The sequence below is a fragment of the Diaporthe citri genome (genome assembly GCF_014595645.1).
Source record: "Diaporthe citri strain NFHF-8-4 chromosome Unknown scaffold_6, whole genome shotgun sequence".
In the NCBI taxonomy this organism is placed as follows: Eukaryota; Fungi; Ascomycota; class Sordariomycetes; order Diaporthales; family Diaporthaceae; genus Diaporthe; species Diaporthe citri.
In genome coordinates this window covers 3,330,111-3,356,161 of record NW_025064851.1, presented here as the reverse complement: position 1 = coordinate 3,356,161, position 26,051 = coordinate 3,330,111, and the positions used below count along the sequence as shown (strand labels likewise).

The 26,051-nt window shown below is 54.2% G+C and overlaps 7 protein-coding genes across 7 annotated transcripts; 3 read left to right on the top strand and 4 right to left on the bottom strand.

Moving 5' to 3' along the window:
• Positions 1-968: 968 nt before the first annotated feature.
• Positions 969-2,131, top strand: INS49_012898 (uncharacterized protein; the record flags this gene model as incomplete). The annotated part of the gene is made up of 2 exons (XM_043173600.1): positions 969-1,244; positions 1,313-2,131. 2 exons carry the CDS (start codon positions 969-971, stop codon positions 2,129-2,131), a joined length of 1,095 nt encoding a protein of 364 aa, XP_043022897.1.
• Positions 2,132-2,968: 837 nt separating this feature from the next.
• On the bottom strand, positions 2,969-4,150 carry INS49_012897 (uncharacterized protein; the record flags this gene model as incomplete). The annotated part of the gene is made up of 4 exons (XM_043173599.1): positions 2,969-3,550; positions 3,618-3,747; positions 3,829-3,994; positions 4,063-4,150. 4 exons carry the CDS (start codon positions 4,148-4,150, stop codon positions 2,969-2,971), a joined length of 966 nt encoding a protein of 321 aa, XP_043022896.1.
• A 1,919-nt stretch (positions 4,151-6,069) lies between these two features.
• INS49_012896 (uncharacterized protein) lies at positions 6,070-7,053 on the bottom strand (the record flags this gene model as incomplete). The annotated part of the gene is made up of 2 exons (XM_043173598.1): positions 6,070-6,794; positions 6,969-7,053. 2 exons carry the CDS (start codon positions 7,051-7,053, stop codon positions 6,070-6,072), a joined length of 810 nt encoding a protein of 269 aa, XP_043022895.1.
• A 4,549-nt stretch (positions 7,054-11,602) lies between these two features.
• Positions 11,603-13,252, top strand: INS49_012895 (uncharacterized protein; the record flags this gene model as incomplete). The annotated part of the gene is made up of 1 exon (XM_043173597.1): positions 11,603-13,252. One exon carries the CDS (start codon positions 11,603-11,605, stop codon positions 13,250-13,252), a length of 1,650 nt encoding a protein of 549 aa, XP_043022894.1.
• Positions 13,253-15,574: 2,322 nt separating this feature from the next.
• Positions 15,575-16,975, bottom strand: INS49_012894 (uncharacterized protein; the record flags this gene model as incomplete). Its single annotated transcript, XM_043173596.1, has 3 exons — positions 15,575-15,678; positions 15,737-16,677; positions 16,752-16,975. The coding sequence occupies 3 exons, from the start codon at positions 16,973-16,975 to the stop codon at positions 15,575-15,577; spliced, it is 1,269 nt and encodes a 422-aa protein (XP_043022893.1).
• A 3,152-nt stretch (positions 16,976-20,127) lies between these two features.
• INS49_012893 (uncharacterized protein) lies at positions 20,128-20,718 on the top strand (the record flags this gene model as incomplete). The annotated part of the gene is made up of 3 exons (XM_043173595.1): positions 20,128-20,422; positions 20,532-20,624; positions 20,702-20,718. 3 exons carry the CDS (start codon positions 20,128-20,130, stop codon positions 20,716-20,718), a joined length of 405 nt encoding a protein of 134 aa, XP_043022892.1.
• A 626-nt stretch (positions 20,719-21,344) lies between these two features.
• INS49_012892 (uncharacterized protein) lies at positions 21,345-25,204 on the bottom strand (the record flags this gene model as incomplete). The annotated part of the gene is made up of 6 exons (XM_043173594.1): positions 21,345-21,461; positions 21,594-22,101; positions 22,169-22,349; positions 24,529-24,589; positions 24,658-24,814; positions 24,888-25,204. The coding sequence occupies 6 exons, from the start codon at positions 25,202-25,204 to the stop codon at positions 21,345-21,347; spliced, it is 1,341 nt and encodes a 446-aa protein (XP_043022891.1).
• Positions 25,205-26,051: the final 847 nt, after the last annotated feature.

Here is a 26,051-nt window from a genome sequence, read left to right as displayed (position 1 = left end):
ATCGTGCTTTGTGTTCGAGGGAGGTTGGAGCTCGGGCTGTAGGGTCTTTCCCGTTGCTTAAGGAGCAGCGCAGAGGACGGCATGAGAGTTCCCCCCGTCCTCCGACTTCAAAATCCGGAGGCGCAACTTTTGGGGCTTTTGGAAAGCCATGATTAGATTAGTACAGGTCATTTGGGAGCCTGGAGCTGTCAGTATACCCGCCTCACTTGAGGCAACCTGAAAAATATTTTTTTTTTTTTTTTTTTTTTTTGGCTTTTTGCTTGGAAATGTCAAGACCAGATGCTCTGCAGTCTGACACGAGCCCACATGTAGTAGTGACTTTCCACACGTATGTATGCTGGAAGTTACTTAACCCTACCCCATATATCCTGGGTTCTTCGTAATACCATGGCATGTCTTTTTTTTTTTTCGTTTGGGGGGGGGGCAGGGGTGGTTGGGGGGTTTAGAGTAACTCTTTCCTTTCGAGCTCGTCTTCTGTTCAGAGAAGTTGATATTGTCTACACAATCTTACCCATTGAGAAAGCACTCAGAAGGCTTCCTTCCTCTTTCACTTAGATAAGGCACCCAGAAGTCAGCTATGTCGTCTTTGTGGACTCCGACAATTCCCTGTGGGATACCCTCTTGCGGCACACCTACCCTCTCGGACTATACCTACTGCCGGATTTTTGAGTCACTTACTGCTCAAATGAGACTCAAATAATGCAGAGTGGTCACTGAAACTACCTAGGTAGGTTGCAACAAGAGAATAAGGCATTGACCTGTGTGTTGTTCAACACCTGGTGACGCTACGTGGTGAGCCCAAGATGACTAAGCCCCTCAAGCTCTCTTTGAAAATCTGTGTGCCTCAATTGCAACCCTCATTCCACCAACAAGACCATCATATGTGCCACCATCACTGGCACGATTGTTTCTGGTTACATTTCCCACTCTTCCATTCTTCCACACAGTTCATGGTCCCACATTCGTCAATGGCGGAACCACAGGCAGCTCCAGACATTAGCTCATCAGAGCTTGGCAAAGCGGCCATAGACCGGTTCTGCTGCCAATACCTTCAACTAGAGGCGCATCTTGATTATCCCGACGGGCAAGCGTTGAAGCGACCAGAAGCCCAAGATGAAATCTTCGATCGTATCTTTGAGGGTTGCTCGCCTTCTTCCAAGAGCGCCAGGTTTCAATTGCGAGTATTGAAAGAGTTGGTAAAGAGAATCCAGGACAGCATAAGCGACAACGAAGCAGACGACTTTGTATGTGAAATTGACAAACGCCCATTTTCCAACAGCTACAAGAATCTGGTCTGACATGATCATGTTAGGAGGTTTCAGACAGGATAATGGACCGCCTGGGTGAGCTCATGTTCGAGCCTCTGATGTCTGAGGCAGATGAGGCCCAGCGCAAGTGTCTCGTCACGTACCGCTTATCCCTCGTCCAGCCCCCTGAGCACATTGATATCCTGGAAAACCGTGCTCTGCTAGCTGCCGGTGGCACCACCGGTCTCAGAACATGGGAAGCTGCCCTTCACCTCGGCCAATATCTGTCCATCAACAGCCATCTCGTTGCCGACAAACGAGTGCTAGAGCTGGGCGCAGGCACGGGTTACCTCTCGATCTTGTGCGCGAAAATGCTGGCTGCAACACATGTCACGTCGTCTGATGGGTCGGAGGAGGTTGTGGAGAAACTTGCCGACAACTTTGCGTTGAACGGCTTGGAATGGGACTACAACGTCTCGAGCTCTGCGCGCCTCAGCCCAAAACTCCTCAAGTGGGGCCACGCACTGGTCGGAACGGAAGAGCCGGAGTGGAACGGGGGCCAGAAGATCGATCTGGTCATCGGCGCCGATGTAACTTACGACCAGAAGGTTATCCCGTTTCTGGTATCGACGTTGACGGAGCTTGTGGAGCTTGACCCGGACACGGAGATAATTATTTCGGCCACCCAGAGAAATTCAGACACGTTGATGGTTTTCAGAGACAGCTGCGCCAAATCCGGTCTCCAGGTCAAGGAGGTGGAATTGTCAGTCAAGGACCAGCAGGATACCCTCATACGCCACGGCAGACCATATGGAACATTGACCCCATTTTACTCGACTCAGGTGCCTATACGGATCTTCCACATTCACGGAAGTAAAGGATAGTAGCTGAAATACCTAATGGGTTTTGTTGAGTAATGCATGGGGAAATGTCGAACCCGGCGTGCTACTTCTGAGGCGATTTCAGATTTAACTGAAGACAGTGGACACATTATCCGTGGGCAGGAAGCAAAGAGTCGATGCTCGCTAGGGAGCTCATGCTCAGACGCTCAAGCTCAGACGCTCGAGCGTAGCCCGACCTCCGATCAACTACGGACAGTACGTCAGAATAGTCCTCGGTGCCATATCCTCTCCTTTGCGGCGGGCCCGGCGACTCTAGATGGAGGTCACATCTCGAATTTCAGAGGGAATGGCCTCATAAAAATATGGCCACAGACGGATGAAAGAAGCCCCTTTGAAACATGTCGACGTTTCCAAGCGTCTGAAAGTTACCATTGATGGGTCACCACTCAATGCGGGCCTGCGGACACGAAGCTCTCAGCCAGTCTTCTCGAGGTCAAAGCCACATCAGTACATGAAAGTATAAGAAGGGCTACGGTGATCTCGGAGATCGACAGGAGATCTGCAAATGAGACAAGACATTCAATTCTTCAAACCTCCGTATACAACGGTCGCGGCGAGTGCACCGAGTGGGTCTTCGCAAGCAGTCGAGGCCCGTGACGCCAGATCAGCAGTGACACCTGGTACAACTTGTCCCAAGTCTCGCCCTTTGTCAAAGTCTGCTTGAAAATCTGTTTCTGTTTCTGATCCTGGCCGAGCGAGGTTGGTAGGCAAGTTCATCGCAGTCTCAAGGCGCTAGCATCTCCACCAGTTTAGTAATCCCCATACAATTCTGGAGAAAGCCTCTATATTTACATCAAGTGATAATAGTTTACAAGAATGTTATATCTGGAACCCGGGAGCGCAGGCCGAGATATTACGAAAGTAATACCTGTGAGCCGAAATATCGAAGCCACCGGTGCCCCCATTACACTCCTCGTTGTCAATGCCCTCGCACAAGACCATGTTATCCGAAGTCACCGACGAAGCCGGAACATATTTTCCATCCTCGACAGTAAGCCAATACTCAGGGCTGGTATGTCGATACCCACCCCCAAAGCTCCCAAAAAGCCCACCAAAGGGCTCATCGATAGGTGGTGTCCTGGGGACGGGGTCATCTGAATGGGTCACGCGGTACTCGCGCCCTTCTTGCGACGCTATGAACTGAACAAAGCCCTCGTTCCCCACCCGCGGGCTGCCGAACGTGTAGAGGTCGCAGGGGTAGCCGGCCTCCCTCAGGTGCACCGCCGCAATCGTCCCGACGGCCGCACCGAGGGAATGGCCGGCCACGACGAGGGTGTGGTTGGGATATGTCTGGAATGCGGACCAGATGGATTCGTAAATGTCGTCTGAGATATCCTCCCATGCGTCGTTGAAGCCGCTGTGAATCTCGCAGTCGGACACGGGCAGGCCAGTGTCGGAGCACTAAAGCAGTTCGAGTCAGCTTCCAAAGAGCTAGGAAGCCGAGAAGTCCGTGGAAGCTAGTGCTTACCGAAGTCTTGCTGAGTGTCAAATCTGCAATCCAGTTGCGAATCGATTCGCTGCCGCGAATGGCGAGGACAATCTCCGACCGGACAGGGTCGCGGCCTACGAAGCCCTCTAGGCTGGTGAAAGTCTTGTCACTAACATGGTAAGTATCAGCATTCCTGGCAACATGACTTCCTGAGAGAAGAAGACTGGATATGGAAGTCAATTATGCCTACCTGAAACTCGAGACTATCGTCGCGTTGTGGCTCTCGACATCCGGGCAGACGTCTAGCGAGCAGACAACGCTCTCGCCCGGCTCGGAATCGTCATTGCAGTACGCTGAGCCAGCCCATTGAGCGTAGAACTTGAAGTTGTCCACTTCTTGGTTGGTGACCTGCGAGTCTATGGCGAGCAGATTACCCTATTAGTAACTACTTTTCTCCATTGTTGGATGGTTTGTCTCCACTAACCCCGTGCTCGGACGATCCTGCCGTGGGAGTATTGGGAAGCCGCAACGAGACCGGCCGTCGCGAGGAATTGAAGGCCAAAGAACCTCATTGCTATTGCATGATGGCTGGCAGAATGTAGGATGAATGGACCTCTGGAGAAGGGTATACCCCTGGGCTAAGTTCGTGAGGCCGATACAGCGGTATAAATCCAAGCAACCCGTCCTGGATCTCGACCGGGAACCAGCTCCATTTTGAAGTTGTTTGTAGCTCCGCTTACAACCACAGGGACATGACTCGTCCTCTGCGGTAAGCGAAGAGTGGAAATTGATCTTCTGCAGTTCGATCTCGGTATCGCAGCTTGATAGGGCCTAGGTGAGCGGGTCATGCGCAGGAACCAGGGGAAAATCGAGCTGGACGAGCGATCTGGGTCTGCTGCCAAGGTGGACTAGATACTTGGACTTTTATGAAGTCCTGCCGCATATCCGAAAGGCGGGTAAAAGACCAACAACGCGTGCGGACAATGGCTTTCGACAAAGTTGAATGACTCGCCCTTTAGGCGTGGTGACCAAGGTCCTCCGAACGCACGTGGTGAAGTGGAACCATCATTGCAGGCTGGAGGAGATGAAACAGTGACAAGCCTCTATTTCTAGATCCACTTGCAGTATCAAACTCCGGTGTAATTGGTGCCTTGGGTGAGCTTTCCAAAAAAAAAAACCCTCGAGACTTGATCCCAAGCAGACAGCCTCAAGACGTATTTGAGCAGCATTGACGGAATAGGGAAGAAAAGACATTGCAGCGAAACTGAGTACTGTTCACATTCGTTTATGTTCCTATCATTCCTATCTGTTTCTCCTTCCGTTATGAAACAGTCTAAATGCCAAATTCCTGAGATTTTCATTATATCTCAGTCTCTTCGCCAGGCCTTCGCGAATGCTCTGGGACTTGACGCACAATCAGTCCTATCTTGGGACAATTGCACAATATTTTGACAAGTGGCACCTGGGCAACAAGTGAGTCAATCGGAATATCATTCACCTGGTTGTACCCACATACACGCCTTTAAGACGGTATTGCCTTAATACACGCTTGTAGATTGTCGAATCTTCGACAAAACAGACTGTCGAACATTGAGCGCAGTGGGTAAGTCAATGGGTAACGCACTTAATTACTCACCGAATTTACAACAGTGACCACGGTGCAAACCGTAATGAATGTCAAGATCAATTGTATCAAGATATTGTGTGCAGAGAACTCATCAACACAACGATAGGCGATGGGGAATACTGCCTACATCCTCAGTCTATTCGCAAAGTTTCGTGTCAGATCCCGGCGGCTCGTCAATGTTACAAAAGCGTGCATTCATCCTCTAGTAGGCATTTCATCAATCAAGAGACATGGCCCCAGGCCGAGTCAAGAAACAAAGGGGGGAAGGGTGGGGGAGAAAAGAAAAGACCTGCTGGCGAAAATGCGAGTAAAATAGTACATGACGGCCTCAGCTGTTCCGCTCTGAATCACGCTCTCCCCTCGAAGCTCGAGCGTCGGTGACAAAAAAAAAAATCAAAAAAAATCGACATGCTGCAATGCTGTTGAATGTGAGAGAGTTGTGCCCGCGGCCACGGTGGTATGGTATTCAATCCGTTCTCACAGGGTGACTTTTCAGTCAAGGTATCTGAGCAGCCATCAGGATACCCGTTCTGGTGTTATTACTAGATACACACAATATTGTGTTACTATGTGACAGGGCCAGCCAAAAGCCCCTGGTGCATTATACATTGGCCAAAGCGATATGCCATCAGCGTGCTCCGTGCTCGAAACTTTAGGTCATCGCGCCTCGTTCCTAACCTCCATTTGCTAAAGCAAATCAAAAATGCTGTGCCTGATGTTTGAACGCCTAAATAAGAAATGCCTCCTTTTGGTCCTGAACTCCATGCTCAAAAAGCCAATGGTAATGATGTGAAAAGCAGATTTCCTGGACCCAAACGCAACGCATTCATAACCACTCGCCATCCATAGCGTCAACTAACGGCCCTAGTCGAGCTCGATGACCTCTACCGGCGCCCTCTCGACCGAGCTTGATTTGCTTGGTCGCTTGCGCAAGGTCGCGACCGGACCCTTCGAAATGGGGCCGTCACCATCACTGCCAGCATCCTCGTCGTCAACTGGCTCGATAACGGGCCGCCATGTGCCGTCAGCTGCAACAAGTATGGACTTCGTGTCCAGTTTGTTTTGCTCCTCCAGTTGTCTTCGCACACTAAGCAAAAAGCTGTCGATGCGAAGACTCCTTGGCCTGGCATCTGCAAAACAGATGGGGCATTTCCACTTGTCGGGATCCGAAGGCTCGAGACGTTTCGGGCAAGTAAGAGCATGTTGGTGACAAGTCGCTTGCTTGATTGGGCGGGTGTTCAGCCACGTCTCGAGGTCGAAACATTCCATGTGAGTGCATGCTGAGCCGCGGGCTGGTATCGAAAATATGCTCGCGCTGAAGGGGTCGGTCAAGTCTATGGAGAGTTCTGACGCTGTGACACCACTTCGATCAATCACAGCAATTCCGTCCTCGTCTGGAACCGCATCGATTCTCTTCCTGACCTTCTCCAAGGTCTGCGCAGAATCAACAACACCTGTGGTCCAGACATGCTCTAGAATTGCCGAGTGGCTGAGAGTTTCCACGACTTCGACTGCTAAGTGGAACCGCCTGACTATCTTGTCGGCGGTCGGCCCGGCCTGCATGGTCGCTACCTTGAGCTTGTTGGTTCCTGGAACAACAAAATCCGTCAGCTCCACGGGGAGATCCTTTCCATGGTGGGTGCCTCGTCTGACGACGAGTTTTTCTTCATTGAAGTGTGGAAAAATGTAATCTGGCCAAGATGTCTCTCTCGTGACCCAGTCCGATTCTGTGACCGCCTTATCTGTATCGATCCGGCAACAACGAAGCCGGTACCGAAGTGAACCATTTGTATATTCGTGAACGGTAGAAACTGACGGCTGGCCATTGACACGCGGCAATCCTTTCATTTTGCAAAGCGACGAGTGAGTTTCAGGCGCCACTGTGAACTCGAGCTCATGAAAGTAGACTAGACGGAACGGTTCAATAGCGAAAGAGCGGACAGCCTGGTAGTGCCGCTCTGCCTCCTCGTCAGCACGCCGCGTCCGATCAGGGCTGCGAGCGTGAGCCTGATGCAAAGACATCATGAGAGACTTCCTGTCTTGGTGGGAATGTGGCCAATCACTTCGCTCGATCACTTGGCCCGGCCGTGGGACAAATGTTGTCGGAAGACGAGACCAGGTTGCTGCCGGTGGGACATTTGCCATCGCTTGTTGTGGTACCTGTGGTCGTGAGTTCGGGCCAGGTCCGTAAACAAATTGAGAAGAGCCCGCAAACTGCAACACTGGCATTTGCTGGCCGGTCGACTGGTACATCTCTCTGGGCCACTGTTGCTGCGCGGCAGCCTGATGTACGGAGGCCATATTCTGCGTATAAGGATTCATGTACTGGACGCTTTGCATGCTTTGAGTCGGGGCACGATGGTTACCAAAGCTGTACTGCTGATGGTTGAGCCCGCCCTGCGCATAGGCCTGAGGGCTTGGCATCGACTGTATCATCTGCGAGGTAGGCATGGCTGCGGTCGAGGAACTCTGCAGAACTAGTGCTGGGGGAACATGCCCTAGTTGACGCCCGGTAGCAGGCGGACTGAACATAGTCTGTGGGATGGGCGGACTGTTCATGGTGTGATATGTTGTACCCATCATTGGTGACGTTACGGGCCGCTGTGACGATGGATTCGGAGGATGTGCGGTCTGAAGCGAGGCTCTCCTGACTTGATCTGCTCGAGCCACTTGGTTCTGCTGCCACTCATACATGGTGTTGGGTAAGGGGTTGGTCTGGAACGTAGCTTGTCGCGGTGACTGTGTTTGTGCTTGCTGGTTTTGCAAATTCTGCTGTTGAAACACTAGTTGTTGCTGCCGCCGGGCTTTCTCTTGTTCGTGTTGTTTGGCTGACGAAATGAGTTGTTGGTATCGCTGGATAAGGGCCTGATTGCGCCGTTCGAGCTCGCCGGCCCCATCGGAAGACAGAAGGACTCGGAATTGGCCATCCAATATGTGTTCTTGCTGATCTTTGCGAAATAGTTGATCCATCTCTGTACCGAACTGGCCATCCAAAACACCAAGCCTCCGTCGCGATGCTGTGAACAGAATACCCTGCAGGACGATAGAGTAGCATTGCAGCTTGCCAATCATTTCGTCCATGAGATAGGGACAGACTCGATTGAAGGACCCCTCGTGGAGGGATGTCCAGTTGTTGGCTAGACAGACGAGAAACGTTGCCACGCTGTAGACAGTCGGACTACGAGGTAGGTCAACCCTCTGACATGGAAAGTTTGCGCACCATTCCAGATTGGACCTTGAAAACCCAGAGTTCTTCTTAAGAACGGAGTCCAAGATCTCGAAACCCACTGCAATGGTCCCCATATCACCAGGCAGCAAGTCAGGTACCGTTTGCGGGCTGACAGACCACAGACAGTAAAGCTGATGCAGGATGAGATAGAAGTAATCTTGCTTAACGCATGCGTCTCGTAGGATGTGAAAGCGAGGTTTCTCGACGGTAGGCTGTAGAGCCTGGTCACCACCTTCTTGGCCTACACGGTTGTCGATGAAAGTCGCCAAGCCTGCGAATGTCAAACCGGCCGCACCTGCTTGTGGGCTTGATGCAGCTGGACTGTGAGAAGAAGTCAATACAAGTCCATCGGCAAGAGACCGTGGATTTGCGCACTCAACACGTCTCCTCTTGCCGGCACGACCTTCCCCAGGAGCTGACGACGACGACTGCGCCGCTGGGCGTCCAGACATGACCACGGGCGAGCCAACATCATTTCTACCGTTTGCGACCTGGCCCGTCTGGTTCGGCTGAGGGAGATTCGGAGGGGCCATGGCGGGTGAGGTGCGTACACCCTCGGAGGACGTCTCGCTGGTCGCGTGCTCCAACGCAGCGGTCCATTCGACGGCCCCCGCAGCGGCGGCGGGGGCGGGGGCGGAGTGCGCAGGATGGGATGGCCGGGGAGCTCGGGGCGACAGGGAGTGTTGCACAGTCTGAGGTTGTCCGGTTGTCTGTTTCTGAGGGATAGTTGGTACGGGACGGGTACGAGGATTCGGACTGTCGTGAGGATTTGATAAAGCGGGACTCGGCTCGTCGCTCGGTGCTGGCGAGGGCAGCACATTCACATTCGCAGGGGTCCTGTCGGCATTCCATATTTTAGCAGTCTATTTCCAAGGAGGTTGACATCACGGAGAGCTAATATCATCCCATTTCCGGAGCGAGCGCCAGGGACGGGTGGCACCTGGTCACGGCCCGCGCTCGAAGCATCGAAGCGGCGGGGGATTTACCAAGGCGCGTGCGGGTGTCTTACGTTGGGAGCACTGGAGGGAGGCGCTGCTGGTTCTGTTGCGCTTGAGGTCGAGCAGGATGAGGCTGAGGGCGCGGACTTGGCTGGACAGGAGCAGCATTTGCCATCCATGCCTTTTGCTTCCCTCCGACAAAGGCATTGAGGGTAGAGTTGGCATGGACGACCTGCGCGCTGTAGGCGCCGTGTTGACCCGAGCCCGAGGTCTGAGGAGGGCCAGGCATGTTATATTGGAGGGCTCATGCAGAAGTCGAGTCCGTCGTCGTGGCGGGGTTTGCTTAACTGAGGCTGGTGATGCAGGAGCGAGCGGTTCAGTCGCGGGTTTTCCGACGAGACAGGCTTGCCGTGTTGGGGAGAAAGTAAACAGGCCATACCATGGAGACGGACCCAGTGGCAAAAGCTGAGGGAAAATCGCCCTTGGAGGAGACTAGAGATCTGTCTAGCAAGAGGTAGATAGGAAGGAACTCGAGTTGTCGTTGCGGTTGCGGTTGCGGCCGGTGGTGGGTGGGCGACTCTTCGACTTGCACCTGCCCTGGACAACTTAGTGTCGTGCCCGTATTTCGGCAGCAGCCAATTTTCAGGAAAGCGCGCCGTGATCCGCGACAGTCTGGCGAGGTGGAGCAGCAGGAGAGAGGGAGGAAGCAGCGAATTTGAATTTGAGTTTTAAGATGCAGAAAATGCTACAATGCTCAAGGAGGTTGAATTAAGAAGGCACCTATGGCGCCAGGACCTGGGTCCTTCCTGTGCTAGGTATGTAATGGGACCTGGTGGGAGGCCGGAGGTCGAAAATGAAAGCCCTGGGATTGCCTGGGAACAAGCACAGAGAGCAGTGCAGTGCAGGGCAAGGAGCGCAGACTGTCTTGTGCTGCGTTGTGCTGTGCTGTGCTTCCCTATGCAGTGATGCTGCAGTGCAACCAAGCAGAGGTTCACAGCCCCAGCTTGCGACTTCCTGGGTGGGTGGAAGCAGTCATGCTTCTTCGCTTCCCCTCTCGTCTTTGACCATGTGCTCACTTCTGCTCGGGTCGGGCTGGCTCGGAAGGAAAGGGTTGGGCCACAAACAGAGCAAGTCAAAGCACGCATTCAAACGGGCGGGAGCAAGAGGAGGGAAGAATCGGTCAAAGGTTGCGATTGATCAATGGGCCTAGTCTAGTTGGTCTGGCATGGTGCGTGTGCGTGTGTGGTTACGTTGCAAGGCCGAGGGGAGAGGCGGAGCTGATGGAAACCGGGTGGGAAGAGAGAGCCAGCCCCGGCCGATCAGTCAGACCGTGAATGATAGGCATTATGGACTAGGCTTGGAAGGCAGTGGCACTTCCCGAGGTCCCTGTCCAGCCGCCGTGGACCCTTGGGTGGGGCGTTTTCTGCTATTTGATATTGTTTTGCTGCCGTTTCCAATGTTCCATCTGCAGTTGGCTGCGGGAGGGAGGCGACCAACTGCACATTCTCCTCCGTTATTAGTTTGCTAGTGCGATGGAAAGGTGCACATCTCATAGTGAATAGTGACAGGTCACGGCGGCCGAAAAGAAAAAAAGCAATTTCCTGTCAAACGAAATGCAGCGTCAGATGAGCCGTCCCGGCCGCCAGACAGCACTCGTCTGCTCGTTTGGTCAACCGGTGAGGACAGACAAGGTACGGCACATTAAACCGCATAAGCAGCCACAGGCGGTCAGCCATGATGAGGAATCACAGTGATAAACAGGTCCTGGGGCCGTCATTGGGTCAGTACTGATACTCCTTGACGGTAAGCCTCAGACCTGACTTGGATACTTCAACACTTCAACACTCGAACAAAACGGACAGAAACAAAACCCATGTACCTGGATACCTAGGTGATTACTTTGGTGCCTACCTAGGTAGGTATGACGGGCACTTGCCGCAATAGTCACAACTGCCCAGGTGTGAAGTGCTGTAAACCATCAAAGAAGTGCGGCGGCATGTCTAGGTTCCCCACCCGTTTATCCTTCCCAAGTCGCTGGGTGCTACTTAGCAGCATCTGGCTTATCGACAGCACTAGCCAGTAAGATAGCATATCGATAAGCTCAGTGGGTCTCGAAAAGTTTCCTGGCCAAGACGATCTGCTTGTCCAATGCCTTCACCTACAGCTTCTGGACGGCAACGACCATCTGTTTTCCTGTCCACCAACCAATTCACCATTTTGCAAAGACAAGATGGCGGCAGAAGTCAGGCCACTCCAACAAATCAAGCTGCCCGCAGCCCCATCACCCATAACCGCCGAGCAGCGCTACTGGAAGACCTTCAAGAACCAAAAATCCCACACCTCAACCGCGTCCTGGCCCGTCGCCCACATCAGCTTCCCCTCCCCGTACAGCAACAGCACCTCATCCTCCTCGTCCACCACCGCCGCCAAGAACAATGACCTCTTCGCCGTCACCGCCGGCCCCCGCGTCGATGTCTACAGCATCCGCAAGCGCGAGCCCCTCAAGACCATCGGCCGCTTCGACAGCGTCGCCCGCAGCGGTGAGATCCGGTCCGACTCGCGCGTCCTCGTAGCCGGCGACGACAGCGGCAGGATGCAGGTATTTGACGTCGCGGGCGGCTCGAGGGCCGCCATTCTCAAGACATGGCACATCCACAAGCAGCCCGTCTGGGTGACCAAGTGGTCGCCCACCGACCTGACCATGCTGATGAGCGCCTCGGACGACAAGACGGTGCGCCTGTGGGACCTGCCCAGCTCCGAGCCCACGCGCCAGTTCGTCGGCCACCAGGACTATGTGCGCAGCGGCACTTTCATGCCCGGCGGCCTGGGCGCCAGCAGCAACATGCTCGTCACCGGATCCTACGACTCCACCGTGCGGATATGGGACTCACGAGTGCCCACCGGCTCCGTCCTGACCTTCAAGCACGCCGCCCCGGTCGAGGAGGTCCTGCCCCTCCCAGGCGGCACCACCGTTCTCGCAGCAGCCGACAACGCCATCTCCGTGCTGGACCTGGTAGCCGCCAAGCCACTGCGGGTCATCACCAACCACCAAAAGACAGTCACATCTCTCTGCCTCGCCTCCAACGGCAAGAGGGTCGTGTCGGGAGGATTAGACGGGCACGTCAAGGTCTTCGAGACGGGGTCGTGGAACGTCGTCTCGGGGATGAAATACCCGTCACCAGTGCTCTCCCTCAACGTCATCACCGCCGGCGCAAACGCCGCAGACCGACACCTGGCAGTAGGCATGCAGTCGGGCGTGCTGTCCCTCAAGACCCGGCTCACGGGCTCCAACGCCGAGAAGGAGCGCGAGCGCGCACGATTCGCGGCCGCCACTGATCTCAGCCAACTCGACGACGCCAAGTCGGCCAAGCGCAAGCGCAAGGAGGCCATGAACAAGTCGCTCTCCACCGTCCAGGACAACGTCGACTTTCTCATCGACAACGACAACGCGTCCGGCAGGCGCAAGAAGGAGCAGCCCTGGCAGTCCGATCTGCGCCACGGCAGGTACGCCGCGGCGCTGGACGGCGTCCTCGACACCTCGGCGCCCGACCACTCCAAGCTTAACGTGCTGACTCTGCTCGTGGCCCTGCGCCACCGCAGCGCCCTGCGGGCCGCCCTCGAGGGCCGCGACGAGGAGACGGTCGAGCCCGTGCTACACTGGATATGCAACCACATCATCGACCCACGGTACCGCGCTGCCTGCGTCGACGTCGGCCTGCACCTGCTTGACCTCTATGCCGAGCACGTCGGCAGCAGCGAGGAGCTGGCCGCCGGCTTCAAGACCCTGAGGAAGAGGGTCGGACAGGAGGTCGAGAAGGCCCAGGTTGCCGCACAGACGGGCGGCATGCTGGAGGCGTTGATGATCGCGGGCGAGTCCTAGTCGGGTGGGCGAGGCCGGCTGCAGTCTGGTCTGTTAAGTTTGTGTGGATGGTTGTATATTCTTTGATTGGCATGGCCCTGGCGTTTCGTGAGATTGGACACCGAAAAGTTGCAAAATGGAGGGACCGATGGCTGGCTCTGAGAAGAAAGGACTTTGTGTAATGATTTGATTTGATACCAAGCAATCCTCGTTGAAATTTCACCTCTGGCTTTGGGGTTTCATCACACAAAGCCGACAAGTTACCACTTCACAGTATCACTTTCAAAAATGCCTTGGGGCGAGACCGTGAATAATACTTTGTAATGACTTCTAATCTTTCGTAGCTGGGTATCTCAAACCTAGATGCCGATGTATAATGTGTGGATAATACAAAGAGTCCAAGTCGCTCGCTCTCGTGTACGCCTTGCGACTTGTGATCAGGAATTAGAAAACTTTGAGAATGCCGGAGCGTAAAGCTCTTGGATCGCAGACAAGCCAACTCGGCTCATCCTGTCCACAGCATGCAAGAAACGCCCGCCCATATATCGTAAAAGAAGACATGGAAGCGAATAGACCCCAATGACCACACAATTCCTTCCCTTCGATCTCCATTCCAACGCTCTTTGTTCCGTGTTCCTCCAATCTCGATTCGGTTTTTGCTACCCTGCGTCCCCTAACTCGACGCATTTCCATCACGTCTGCGAAATCTCATTCGCCCGAACACTTTCGTAGTTGAGGTTCGTCCATCCTAAGATCGACTTCTTTTTTCTTGTCCGGAATTTCTTTCATCTTCGTGCTCACTCGTCGGTACTTGGGAGTTTCCCCCTTCGGGCAGCTCCGGCAGATCAGGATACCTCTAATATCCCATTCTCTGGTGGTGGCGCCTTGCCCTGCCAGTACCAATATCAATCCGACTCATCTCTTCCATGAGTGAGTTCTCCCCTCCGAAATCGCCGTATCCGCCTCTGTGCATATGCATCGAGGAGCCTGGGCCGGCAGCCAGGGGGATCTTGGCCGGTATTGGAGGGGCTGAAGCGCTGTGATCTCGTGCATATGAGCCAGAGGATGTGTCGTACATCGGTGGCGGAGCGTGGTTCTCATAGTCATATGTACTTGCACGACCCAGAGGCCGAGGCGCGTAATTATCCTGGGCCTGTGGAAGTGGCGCCAGCGGGCCTGGGCCGGCGCCGTTCGCACCAGACATCATCACAGGCATGGCAGAAGAACGGTTAGTTTTTTTCTGCAGTCGATTGCGTCCTGTGTTCGGTGGCGGCAACTGCTGTCGACCCGATTCCGGAGAGATGTATGTTGCTGGTGGAAGAGCAGCCGTGGATGTGGGCCTAACTTCGCGGACTCGCAATGGCTTTCGTCCCGATGGTGGAATGGGCTGTGGGCCTGACAAGGCGGGTCTTGTGGTGGTAGAATCGGATGGTTTCTTGCCTTTGGGCTCAGGTTCCGGCGCCCATGTATCCATGGGCAGATGATCTGACGGGTCAATTTCTTTCCCATCATGAGTGATGATCTTGCCGTTGACCTCGTCATAGTCGGGTCTGATCGTTTCTTTTGGAGCTGAAGTAGACAGAACTGGATTCAGTGCATCGTATGAATCAGGACCAAAAGGAACGCCAGAGAGGCCGCGGCCTTCTTGTGGCGGGGCCGGACTGATCGACTTCCTCCTGATAGTATGCTGTCCATTGGGGCTAGGATTGGGCGAGAGCCCCCTCCTGTCCATCCCATGCTGTGATGGAGGCCTTGCAGAAGGACTGCGTTCGTAGGCATCATGTGAGCCATGCCTGGGCTGCGGTGCGCCGTAGCTCGGTGGCGGCCCAGTCATCTGACGCCCCCGGACCGAGGCCACAGCAAGGGCTGTAGGCTGGCTTCCAGGTGGAGGCTGACTATATCGTGCTTCGTGCCGCCTATCCTCGTTGATTCTTTGAGAGATCTCCATGGAGAGACCAGGGTCAACCCCGGGTACCAGCGAGGCTGGGATAGAGGGCAGGGCAAATCTCATAGAGCCATCAGGAGCGCGCACTTGAGTGTCTTCAAGCTCTTGTCCGCTACCACCACGATACGGTGTGTAGCCCCCGATCTGAGGCTGCGGATCATATGGTAATGGAGAAGCGGTGTAGGATGGACGATTTCTTGAAGATAAAGACGGATCAGACTGCATGTGGTCAATGGCCGCGCCCTGTTGGCGGGCACCCGAAGCAGGAGACCCGGAGTAGGGGGCAGGAGGTGCACTGCCGCGGCCTCTCAAGCTGAGGGGAGCAGGGCTAGGGTCCTGACGATATTCAGGCTCGCCATAATCTGGTAGGCCGGAGTTTGGGGAGTCCGGAACATCTTCTACAGTCGCTTGCATAGACTTGTGATGTGTGTCGTAGGAAGTATCATAAGAATGATGGCGAGGCGGAGAAACTTGATGAGCCCCGCCGAGATGAAGCTCGTTGCTTTGCGGAGATGGGGCAGAATCGTATGGTCGATATACCGGTCGCCCGGGATATGCACTTGACGATGCAGACTGACGATGAGCCTCATTCCGGAGCACATCCATCCTCATCGCGGGCGGTGTCTGGTTGTGAAGCATCGATTCGTGGCCGGGGCTGTGTCTTGGCTCGGACGCCGCACTGGGCGTGCTGCGATGGGCTGGTGGCGGGGGTGGCCTCTCATTGTCCATGTCTAGCTTGAACATCTGCTCGCTCGACTGCGCACCATAGGGAGCAGATGGCATGTATCTCTTATCCGGGGTGTGCCCGTGGTGGTCAGGCGACTCCATTCCGTCTTCAGGATACAGAGGATACCCTTCTGAAGGTGCATGTCGTGCATCAGAATGGTTTGACGGGGTGTGATATGCGCTGTTTGGTGCCGAAGAGTAGGGGTCGCCCTGCCGATGACGAAGGGATGAAGCATTGCTGTAGTGTCCTGAGTGCGAGGGCGTATGGTCCGGCGAATGGGACGGTGGTGGGTTTGGCTGTGCTCGGTGAGGAGGAGTCTGTACATGATCTGGAGTAGGGTAATCTCTTGCTGATCCTGGTTGCTGCCTTTGTGGAGCAGGAAGATGGCCTGGTACTGGCGGCGGAGGCTGCTGTGCGGGCGTCTGGCCGGTAAAAGGATCCGAAGGGAGAGGGCGTCTCTTGGGTGGTGCGGCCCTGAGCGAACCCGCAGGGGAATCCGTCTCTGAGGTTACTTGCTTGGGTTTGGCGGCTGGCTTCTCGGGCTTTGGACGAGTGTCGTAGTAGGTGAGCTCGATACGGATCTCACCAGCATACTTGCCCTTGCAAGTCAGGTTATGCCACAGGTCATTCTGGCCGCCGCCAGGGACAACAATGTCACGCAAGTCGACCCATGTCTCTCCTATCAAGTCGGTCTTCTTATCGTCGTTGAAGACCGAAATCTTGAGTTGGTAGTAGTCTGGGGAGTCGTGAACAGTGAAACGAATCTCTTGGTCCCTTGATGTTTGCAAGTGTCAGAGAAAGAGGCACATGAGCGTTGGTCTGGGCTGAGAGTGAAACTTGAGGCTTACCACCTGGGAGTTTGGCCTCCTCGGATATCTGTGGTCGTCTTCTTGGCCTCCTTGCCTAGCCTTGCAGCACAGTAAGGGTCCTGTTTCCCAATTGTCTTCCTGTTGGGCAGGTTCTTTGCACGGTCGACAATGATAACCAGGGTACCGATTACGGGGCCATCGAGGCTCATGTCGCAGAAGAGACCAGCCGTATGAGGCGCATTGAGAGGATGAGCCTTGACCATTTTGGCGTTCAGTGCCTACAAAAATCCCAGAGCGAGTCGGAGATGTTGTCGACGGTTCGCGCCGTGTTGCCTGGGCTGTGAAGTCCCCCAGGCTTGTGATTCATCTGCAAGATACAGGCGGGGCAGATTGGACGATGATACAGCCGTGCCGTTATCACATGAAATGGGAAGAAAAGTGTGAAGAGGGTATGAAAATATCGCACAAGACGTGGGGCCAAGGAAAAGACGAAGTCGACAGTGTGTAGCGTCCGCGTTACACAAATAAGAACGAACGGACCAACCTTGGGAGGGGATGGGTAGGAGGAGGAGGAGGAGCTGTGCGACTTGAAGATTGGAGGCGAGGTAATGTAAAGAAAACAAGACGAGACGAGACGAGGCGGAGAGGTAAGAAGAGAAGGAGAAAGAGTGGATTCTTTCTGGATTGGCCGTGGTGGTCTATTTGCTGACGGAGGACGAGGCTTTGCTGTGCGATGATGGATGGGGTGTTCCCAATGTTTTTCTTGGGCAAGCAAGCTGCGCAATGCACCACAGCGCAGAGCAGCAGAGCAAAGCACTACCCAGCTAGCTACGACATGCCCGGCGCAGCGAAAGTGGGTTAAGTGGTGGCTGGGGTACGACGTTGTTGTGTGTGCCGGCGCAGAGGCCGTATGTACCAGGCTACGTCCCCTGCCTGGCACGCCTGGACCAGCGGCCTAGTGCGGAAAACGGGGAGGCTGGGCCCAATTACAGGGCGCTGTTTGCATCGACTGTTGCGGGATCTCGACAGGGATGAGCTCGAGGACACTCAGGGAGACCAGGGGCCTAGCTGGGGAGCCAGGGCAGCTGAGGGCACGAGCCTGGCACTGCCTGGCCTGCCTGGCTCGAAACCTAAAACCTGCTGACAGGGGGATGAGCGAAGGCTGGCAGCGGCCGGAAGCGTCTGAGAAGCAGGTACGGTCGACTACCAACTTAGCGCAGCGGAAAAGCAAGTACCTGTCTCTCCCTCATTCTCTCCTGCCCTCTCTGCTCTCCGTATGCCTCTGTCTCTGCCTCGCCTCTATTTGGCCTGGCCGTAGCATGTGAAACAACCGCGTGAGGAGAGATGGTTGGAAGGTCCGATCCGACAAAGTGGATGCTTGTGCAGCTGAATCTGAAGTTGCCAAGCAAGGCTGAGGCAATGACTTGTTTCTACGGCACTGCAAGCAGGCAGAGGCACAGTAAGAGGCAGAGAGAATGATGAGCGACCGGATTGACACAAGATTGACGGTCATTATCCCCACCGCGCTCCCCACCAAACCCATATCCACCATGACGATGCGGATCACCCTCTGATGCGTGCGTGCAGGAGGACCCGTGCCACTTCACGATCTGCCATGCAGGCTCTGGTGGCCTCTACGATTTGCAGTGCAGCAGCCTTCTATGCTATGCAGTAGGCTGAAAACGCAGAATCTGACCATACTGCCGTGTGTTCATCACCACCGTTCTGGCCCAACGCCCAACGCCCCACAGCTGCGTGTTTATTTTTACCATGACAACCATCGACGGCGCGCATCGATCATCGATCCTGAATCAGACCACCCGCTAGAGGGCAGATTGGCTCTTTCCGGGGACGCGCACCACTTGACGATTTGCCCGACCCCGACTCAGCACCTACGATGCTGGTTTGCGATGGGGTGCTGCACAATATTGTGCATATGCACGATGCGGCATCCAGACTTGTCCCGGAAGTCAAAACAACCTCACCCAAAGCTTGTCACAGCTCAACCACCCAACGAAGCCCAACTCAATTCAATTTAGGTCAGCCTGCTGAGACTCGGCGCGACATCATGCCGCCCGTGCCGTCTTTTTGTTAATTGAAACAGAGCAAAGCTTACACTTACACTGCCACCCGTTTCGAGTCACGTTTCCCGCCTTCTAGAAGCCTTCCAAGGTTGTGCCGACCCGAAAGACTGGGGAAACACTGAGGCTCAGCCCGCGACTTGCGCCTGTCGTTGTCGTCAGCCATCTTGCACGGACCAGACCTACATGATTTACGAACACGACTGGCAGAAGGGAGGCACTCCAATATAAACGACGCTGCCAAGTCCTATGTTCTTGGTCCGTAAGCCTATGAGCGCCCTCCTCGACGACTTACCTACTTTAGCGCCCGCAAAGTGATTCCTAGATGACGACGCCTCGATACGAATCGAAAGAGTCTCCGGGTCATTATTTCCGGAGAGATCTGCAGGTACATTAGTGATGCGCAATGCTGACAGGCTGATTCACCATACACACACACACTGGGCATTTCCCCCTCTGTCCAAGCCACAGTGACCTGACAAATGCCCCGAATCACCCCGAACACACCGAAGCGCGAGCTTCATCGGCACCTCAGTCCCGACCTAAACTCAAGGGAAAGTCCTGTTCTAGAAATTTTACCAGGACGGGACACCGTTCTTTACGGTGACGCCGAGGGCAATCCCTTGAAAAGACAACGCAGAACATGGCATCGACATACTTCGGTAGATTATGGGGGAAGTCGTCTTCTGGAAGAGCACCAGATTGCCGATTCTGGAAATATTGTGACCAAGTACAACTGCTACCCTGAGCATGTCGTAATTATAGACGGTACTAAAGTGCACCGGCATCTAAAGGGCTCACGGGTGTCCCACCCCAGCGCTACAATGGACGGACTACCACAAAATGACCCGAAGACTTGTGATAAGCATAACTCTTGAGCATAACAAGGGTCTCGAGTTCTCCGACGTAAGACAAGCTGGCACCTCAGCCCTTGACAATGCATGGGATCTGCACGCGGGCCCGACCATCCCCACACCTACAGCGGACCGGAGCCGAGGGCGCGCTCAGCCCCACTCCCAACGTCACCCGGCCAGCTGCGCCGTTCTCCCCCCATTACGGGTACACGGGGCACGGCACACAACACGGCGAGGCTGAACGTCAAGCCAAACGTCAAGCCAGAGGCACACACTATCGAATCTCAGCAGCACCACTAGTCCAGCCTTCCATCCAGCCTCACCTAATCCGACAACCAGCGTTCACAGCTAGCTCATCTCCACTCCCGCCCAGCTGAGCGGAGCCCACGCTCGCCCAACCGCGCCCGACCACCACCAGGATCCCAGGCCGAGAAGGGGGTGGTTTGCCGGCGCGCCCGACCGGGCCAGAACAGAGGAACCATGACAGACGCCGACGAGCCGCAGCCCGGCCCGCTGAACTACGTCGTCGGCTTCACGCTGGTCGGCATCGCCTGGGGCCTCACGACGCCCTTCATCCGCCGCGCCGCGAAAGACCACCACCCGGCGCCGCACCCGGTGCTCGAGTCCGACGCCGTCAAGGCCAGCTGGCTCAGGTCCAAGGTGTACGGCACCTTCTTCGCCGTCGTCGACCTCCTGCGAAACCCGCGCTACGCCATCCCGCTGCTGCTGAACCTGACCGGCAGCGTGTGGTTCTTCTTGCTCATCGGGAAGGCTGGTGAGTCAACCCGGCCCTGGGCCTCTTGGGCCTCCCGCTGTGGGGCTTTGGGCCTTTATGGGCTGATATCGTGCTTGGGTGTGCTGACTGACTATGTTCACGTTCTCAGAATTGAGCCTAACTGTCCCCATCGTCAACACACTTGCATTCCTTTTCACTGTCATTGGTGACTGGTGGGTCGATGGGAAAGTTATTAGTCGGAGTAAGTCTTGACGCCCCATTCCCCCTTTCCTATGCCGCAAAAGAACCAAGCTTTGCATGAGGCTAACATTCATTCAGACACAATGGCTGGGTAACTCCTTCTTTCTTCTTCCCCATCCCTTTGCATAATGCCCCACTGCCCACTTGCATACTTCATGCCTGTGACACCCAACAAATGCCCTGCCACCAAAGTCCTGCGTGGTGCTACTCTCCGGTGCCAAACACAGGGGCTTTTCCCCATCTTGGGTGACTCCCCAGTTGCTCCCAGCATCCCAGCATCCCAACATCTGCCGTCTGATTTCTCATTTTTCTTTCACGTGTCATTGCCACGAAGCAAGATTTTACTGACAAAATGCGCAGCATGGTTTTGTCTCTGACAGGTATTGCATTGTGTGTGCATAGCAAGAACAAATAGACCGATTGGCATTGGCTCAACCCGCCTTCCCGTTACTGTCTTTGCACATATTCCTGCTGTCACTCAACATACCTGTGTTCTGATACTCGCACATAGAGAACCAGCATCTACACATGCCCCCCAAGTAATGTGCTTCTCTCAAGTCATTCAACTGGTTGCCTGGATAGGCAATACTTTTGAAGAATGATGGCCAGCCGCCCCGAGTATCCTGGCCCACATTGGTAATGAGGTGCTGGTTTTCTTTCCTCCCACTTTTGTCGTTTTCCAATGCAGCTCTTGTCTGCAGTGTGGAATTGCTCAAGTTCTTCAACCTCTCCTCGTAGCCATGCGGTATGAGAACAGGATGATGATGCAGCACAGCAGACGAGAAACCCAGAGGACCTGCCTCCCACTGGCCAGGAAGGCCATGATTTCGAGTATCATCTATGATCTTGTCAGTAAATCGATGGCCACTTCCATCAACGGGAGAGGAGTCTCCAGCCCCCGTTGTCTTGGGGACACCACACCGCAATTCTCAGCCAGGGACAAACAAAATCTCATTGAAAGTGTACTGACCACTATGGTCCTCTCGTGTACCACGAAATGTTCATGGGTCTCAAGGTTCCTGCAGATCAACCAGCCGTTTTGGTACTCGAACTCGAGTAGCAGTCCGCGACCCCCATTTGCAGCAGGGCGGGGAACGCGGTTGTGGGCATTGACCACAACATTCTGTCGGGGCTGGAGCTGGGGCTGGGGTTGGGCGTGGGAGGGCGGTGGGCGGATGGGGACACCGTTGACAACTGTGGTAGTTTGAGCCTCACCACGGCCAAGGCCCCTGGCACTTTGTCTGGGGTTTCGGTGAGTGTGAGTCCGAACCATGGGCTGCGACTGGTACTGGGTCTGAATCTGGGTACGTGCTTGATTGGGCACGTCCTGGTTGCTCTGTGGCTGGTCAGGCGTTGTGGGAGGCGCCATTTGCGCCTCTTCCACCAACGCCGTTTCATCTCGGCGCTGACGGAGGTATGCCTCGTACACTGCCCTGGCTTTCTCTACCCGGGTTCGAAAGACTGCATCATTGTCCAGTCTGTCTCAAGGTCAATTTTCAGCCGCCCTGACCAGGCAAGACACGATCGGTCGGAGGCCCTACTCACATGTGGAGAAGTTGGCCCCTGGACGGCGACTGGTCCAGAAGCGTGGCGGTGATCTTCCTCCTGTGCTTTCGCCCCAGAGCTTTAAGCCTGTAGTAGATCGCGTTTCCAAGGATAAACTTATGCCGTGACGACCGCGTGTTGTCGAGCAACGGGCGGATCATGTCGCTGGGCAGCAGACCAGCTGGGAGAGTGAGAGCAAATCGGTTGATGACATATGTTCTGCATATTTGGAGAAGACGCCCATGACTGCCACTATAGCCACTTGCACCGTTGTGCCGGTTCTGCCTCCGTGGATGGAGCATGATAAGATTGGTCAGTACCACAGATCTGGTCTCCACAAGGTGGTGGTGCACACAAGATGGCGGCCTGCAGAGCAGTAGTTTGTGACAAGATGGTACGCGATGTAATGGTTTGTGACGGGATGGATTCCAGTCTGACGACTTTCATAGTCTTTGGGAAGTGGTTGTCAGTGTGGTTGTGATCAATTGTGGGTGTGAACATGAAGATGGCTAGGAGCAACATTCAGGTCCAGGTATGACTGCAGAGTATAGTGCAGCTCAACGGACTACAGAAACAATCTTGAGATTGAATTTGTGATCCAAAGCCAGTACTTTTAGTCCAACCATCAAACAGTGCCTATTTCGGCGGACTGTTCTTCTACCTCTCTAGCCTTGGGTCTATGACAGGAGTTCAGGCCAGGCACTCTGTTGTTCCTGACTACTCTACACACCTAGCCGCAGGCCTTCACACCCATTTGACAAGGGGTGTACCTGTGCTATTTTTTGAAGAAGGCTATTGGGAGACCTAAATAAATGTCTGCTAGTTTCCTACCTAGGTCGTGGGGAGATGCCCAGGATTTAGTCTCTTTCTAGATGGCTCTAGGACACTGTAGTCCCCTAGCCTTGTTTTAACAAGGATGACTGTTTCATAGCGTTCAACGTCACAGCATACATCAGAATGGAAGACCTAGGTGCTGGTTAGGAGAGGTACTTGTCTTGTGCAGTCTCTTAGACAGCCAGATAATATATGATAGGTATCTGATGGTACATATTGGTAGAGACCAGCCTTCACACCCAAGGCTTCTTGTTCCGAACCATCACAACAACTCAGATCTTGTATTATTGGGACACATCCGGCACAAGTTCAAGTCAAGTGCTCAGAACCTCAAATGCTGTCGGAGGTCCATGCCATCATGCCAGCCGTGGTCCAAGTGGACTGGTGCTTGCCATGCAAGAGGCTTGAAGCCATTGTTATGAAAGAAATAGTAGACTCCTAATTGATTTTACAATTTTTCTTCCTCTTAGGGACAGATAGAAGGTAACCCAGTATCCAGGCATACTTGCTAGAAGTATATTCAGGCACCTGCCTATTATACACTTATGCTCAAAACTCAATAGCCTGTAATCCACAGCCAGCCTGCCCCATACAAGAACGAAACCTATGGGCTAAACCAAGCCACAAGCTTGGGTAATTTTAGAATCCAGGAAGCCACCATATAGAACCTCAAACTATGCTCAGGGGTGTGAGTGCATCCATTTTTCCTGCAGCCTACAAGTCAAGTGAACCATAAGACAATTACCTAGCAAGTACTGATTCATCTCCTCGGCTAGGCCTGTGGATTTTGTTCAGCCTTGTGGGTTGCTGCTGGGTTGCAAGTGCCCACTTAGAAAGCTACCTGCCACGTGGTAACCCTCATAGTAGCCTAGGGTGGATGTAGGGAAATTTATGCTCAACTATTAAAAATCATCCTGGCGTTCCTCGCCCTGCAAGTTGTTACATCTGATCCTGCCCCATATGAGTCCAGACTGCGCCAGGCAGTTAATCAAAGCCAGAAATCCCACCCAATCTTACAAAACACACAACCTTCCTCCTGGAGACGATACCTGTCGTTCTCAGTCCTCCCTCTATGAAATGAGACTCAAGCATAATGCAATGCACTCATCCAATCTGCAACCGTCGAAATCTTTTACATCGTTTTATATCCACACAACAAAAATTGAATCTGGGTATCCGCTATGTTTTGCACAAAAAGTCGGCCGTTGATCATTAATGTCGGGGAATGCTGATCCCGGGATCGGTCTATGGCTTCTATCGTCGAGTGCGAACCCAACGCTGTATACTGCGTAGGCTGGGGTCTTCGGCCGTCCAGCGGCCCACTGCAGAAGCGGTTCGAGTCAGCTATCAGATGCTCTGATGAAGTGGGTAGGGGAGATGATGATGCAAGTGGACACCTGACCGGAGTCTATCCCTTGAACTCCAACCAGGGGACGGCCTCCGAGAGACAGCTCGTTACAAGATCTGCGGCGGCAGCACCACTCCAAACATGGGTAGGAGGAAAACGAGTTGTGGAGGCTACTCACTGTTAATGTCAGATGATTGCAGCTCGGCGTAGATAGCCTCGTCTGTGATCATTTGGAGCTCCTGTGACAGTGCCCCGTCAGCTTCGGTCTCGATAGCAACAGCGAGGCGGTCTGGTCTGGAAAACATACTGCTCTGAGCTGTTGGTCGCACCGTCTCAGTTGGGACTGGCTCCCAGAGTGTGCCTTGAGACTAAGTTCCCGGTACTCGATCCACCGCTGCGCAGCAGCTTGGCGGAGATATATCTTCTGTGCCTCGTGTCGGCGTGCGAACGCATCGAGGAGAACTCTGCTCCGTGCGCAATGTTTCTGTCGTCAGCCTTCAGGTCCCGCAAAACGAAGCACCAACCATGGGGACTGACTGTTTCAACTCGGCCTTTGCCTGCTCGTCGGGCCCACCACTCGTTTCAGGAACGCTCGTATCCGCACCACAATTCAAAATCCGCTGGCCATCGAGGTTACATTGCCGTAGGGCAGCCCACCCTTCGGTGTAGTAGTCGTTCATATTCGGTGGGTCCACAGGTGCGGCCGCAATGAAGTACTGTATGCTCTGGAAGTCCGAGAGAACCTCGGCAACTCGCACTGTTCGAAAATCGTTTACTATGAGCAGGTTAGCATGGGCGCCGAGTCCACATACATGGTCGCCTCGAGGCCCGAGCCTCACCATGTCGGGCACCATCTTGCCCCAGGCATGAGTTGAATGCGAGTAAGGAGAAAGCCACTTACGTCCGTCCATTATTAACAAGTAAGCCTAAAAGCTCCGGTCCTAACGGGAAAGTATGTGAAAGGTAGGGATGGTGCTCATAAAGAAATTGAGCAATGCCAATGTAAGAGATCACAAGGCGCGGTTATGAAGGTCAATATGAATTCGCAAGTGGCCCCCGAATTAGGAAGATAAATAAAGTTGACAATATTGAGTAAAAGGGCCTAGATCGACAGACCTGAAAGTCAAGGCTGAATTGTGACAGGAGCACTATTGACAGGTCGTTGGCGCCGATGGTCTAGACGGCATCACGACGGGCTTGCCTTGGTTGGGGCGGCCACAAGCATGCCTGATATAACAGTGCATGTCGACATCGCGGAGGGTAAAAAAAACTCTGAATTGAGGACTCCGACGGCATCTCGGCTTCAAAAAAGTATAGAAGTTTCATGATATCAATGACCCGAGTAAAGGGTACCAGATCGGACAAGACTAATCGTCCAACCTGAGTCAACGAGAAAAGATGCACACAGGTGACAGCCCGTATTCCTCCTCCACCCCCCACTCCAAGGGCAGTGACAGGTGGGCTGCCACATGGCAGGCCGCAGGATACCTGGATACCTGGGATACCTATGCAGTGCAGCGATCATCAGGGGGAGCCATTGCGACGGTACTAGCGGCCCTCAATCAGCTGTCATCGTGGGAGGAGCTGCAAGAACTCAGATGTCGATATCCACGTCGTTTCTCAGCCCTCCCGACGAATCGGAGAGCAGGGCCGAGAGGGGCTCGGCGGAAGCACACACCCAGCGGGACGGAATGCACAAGC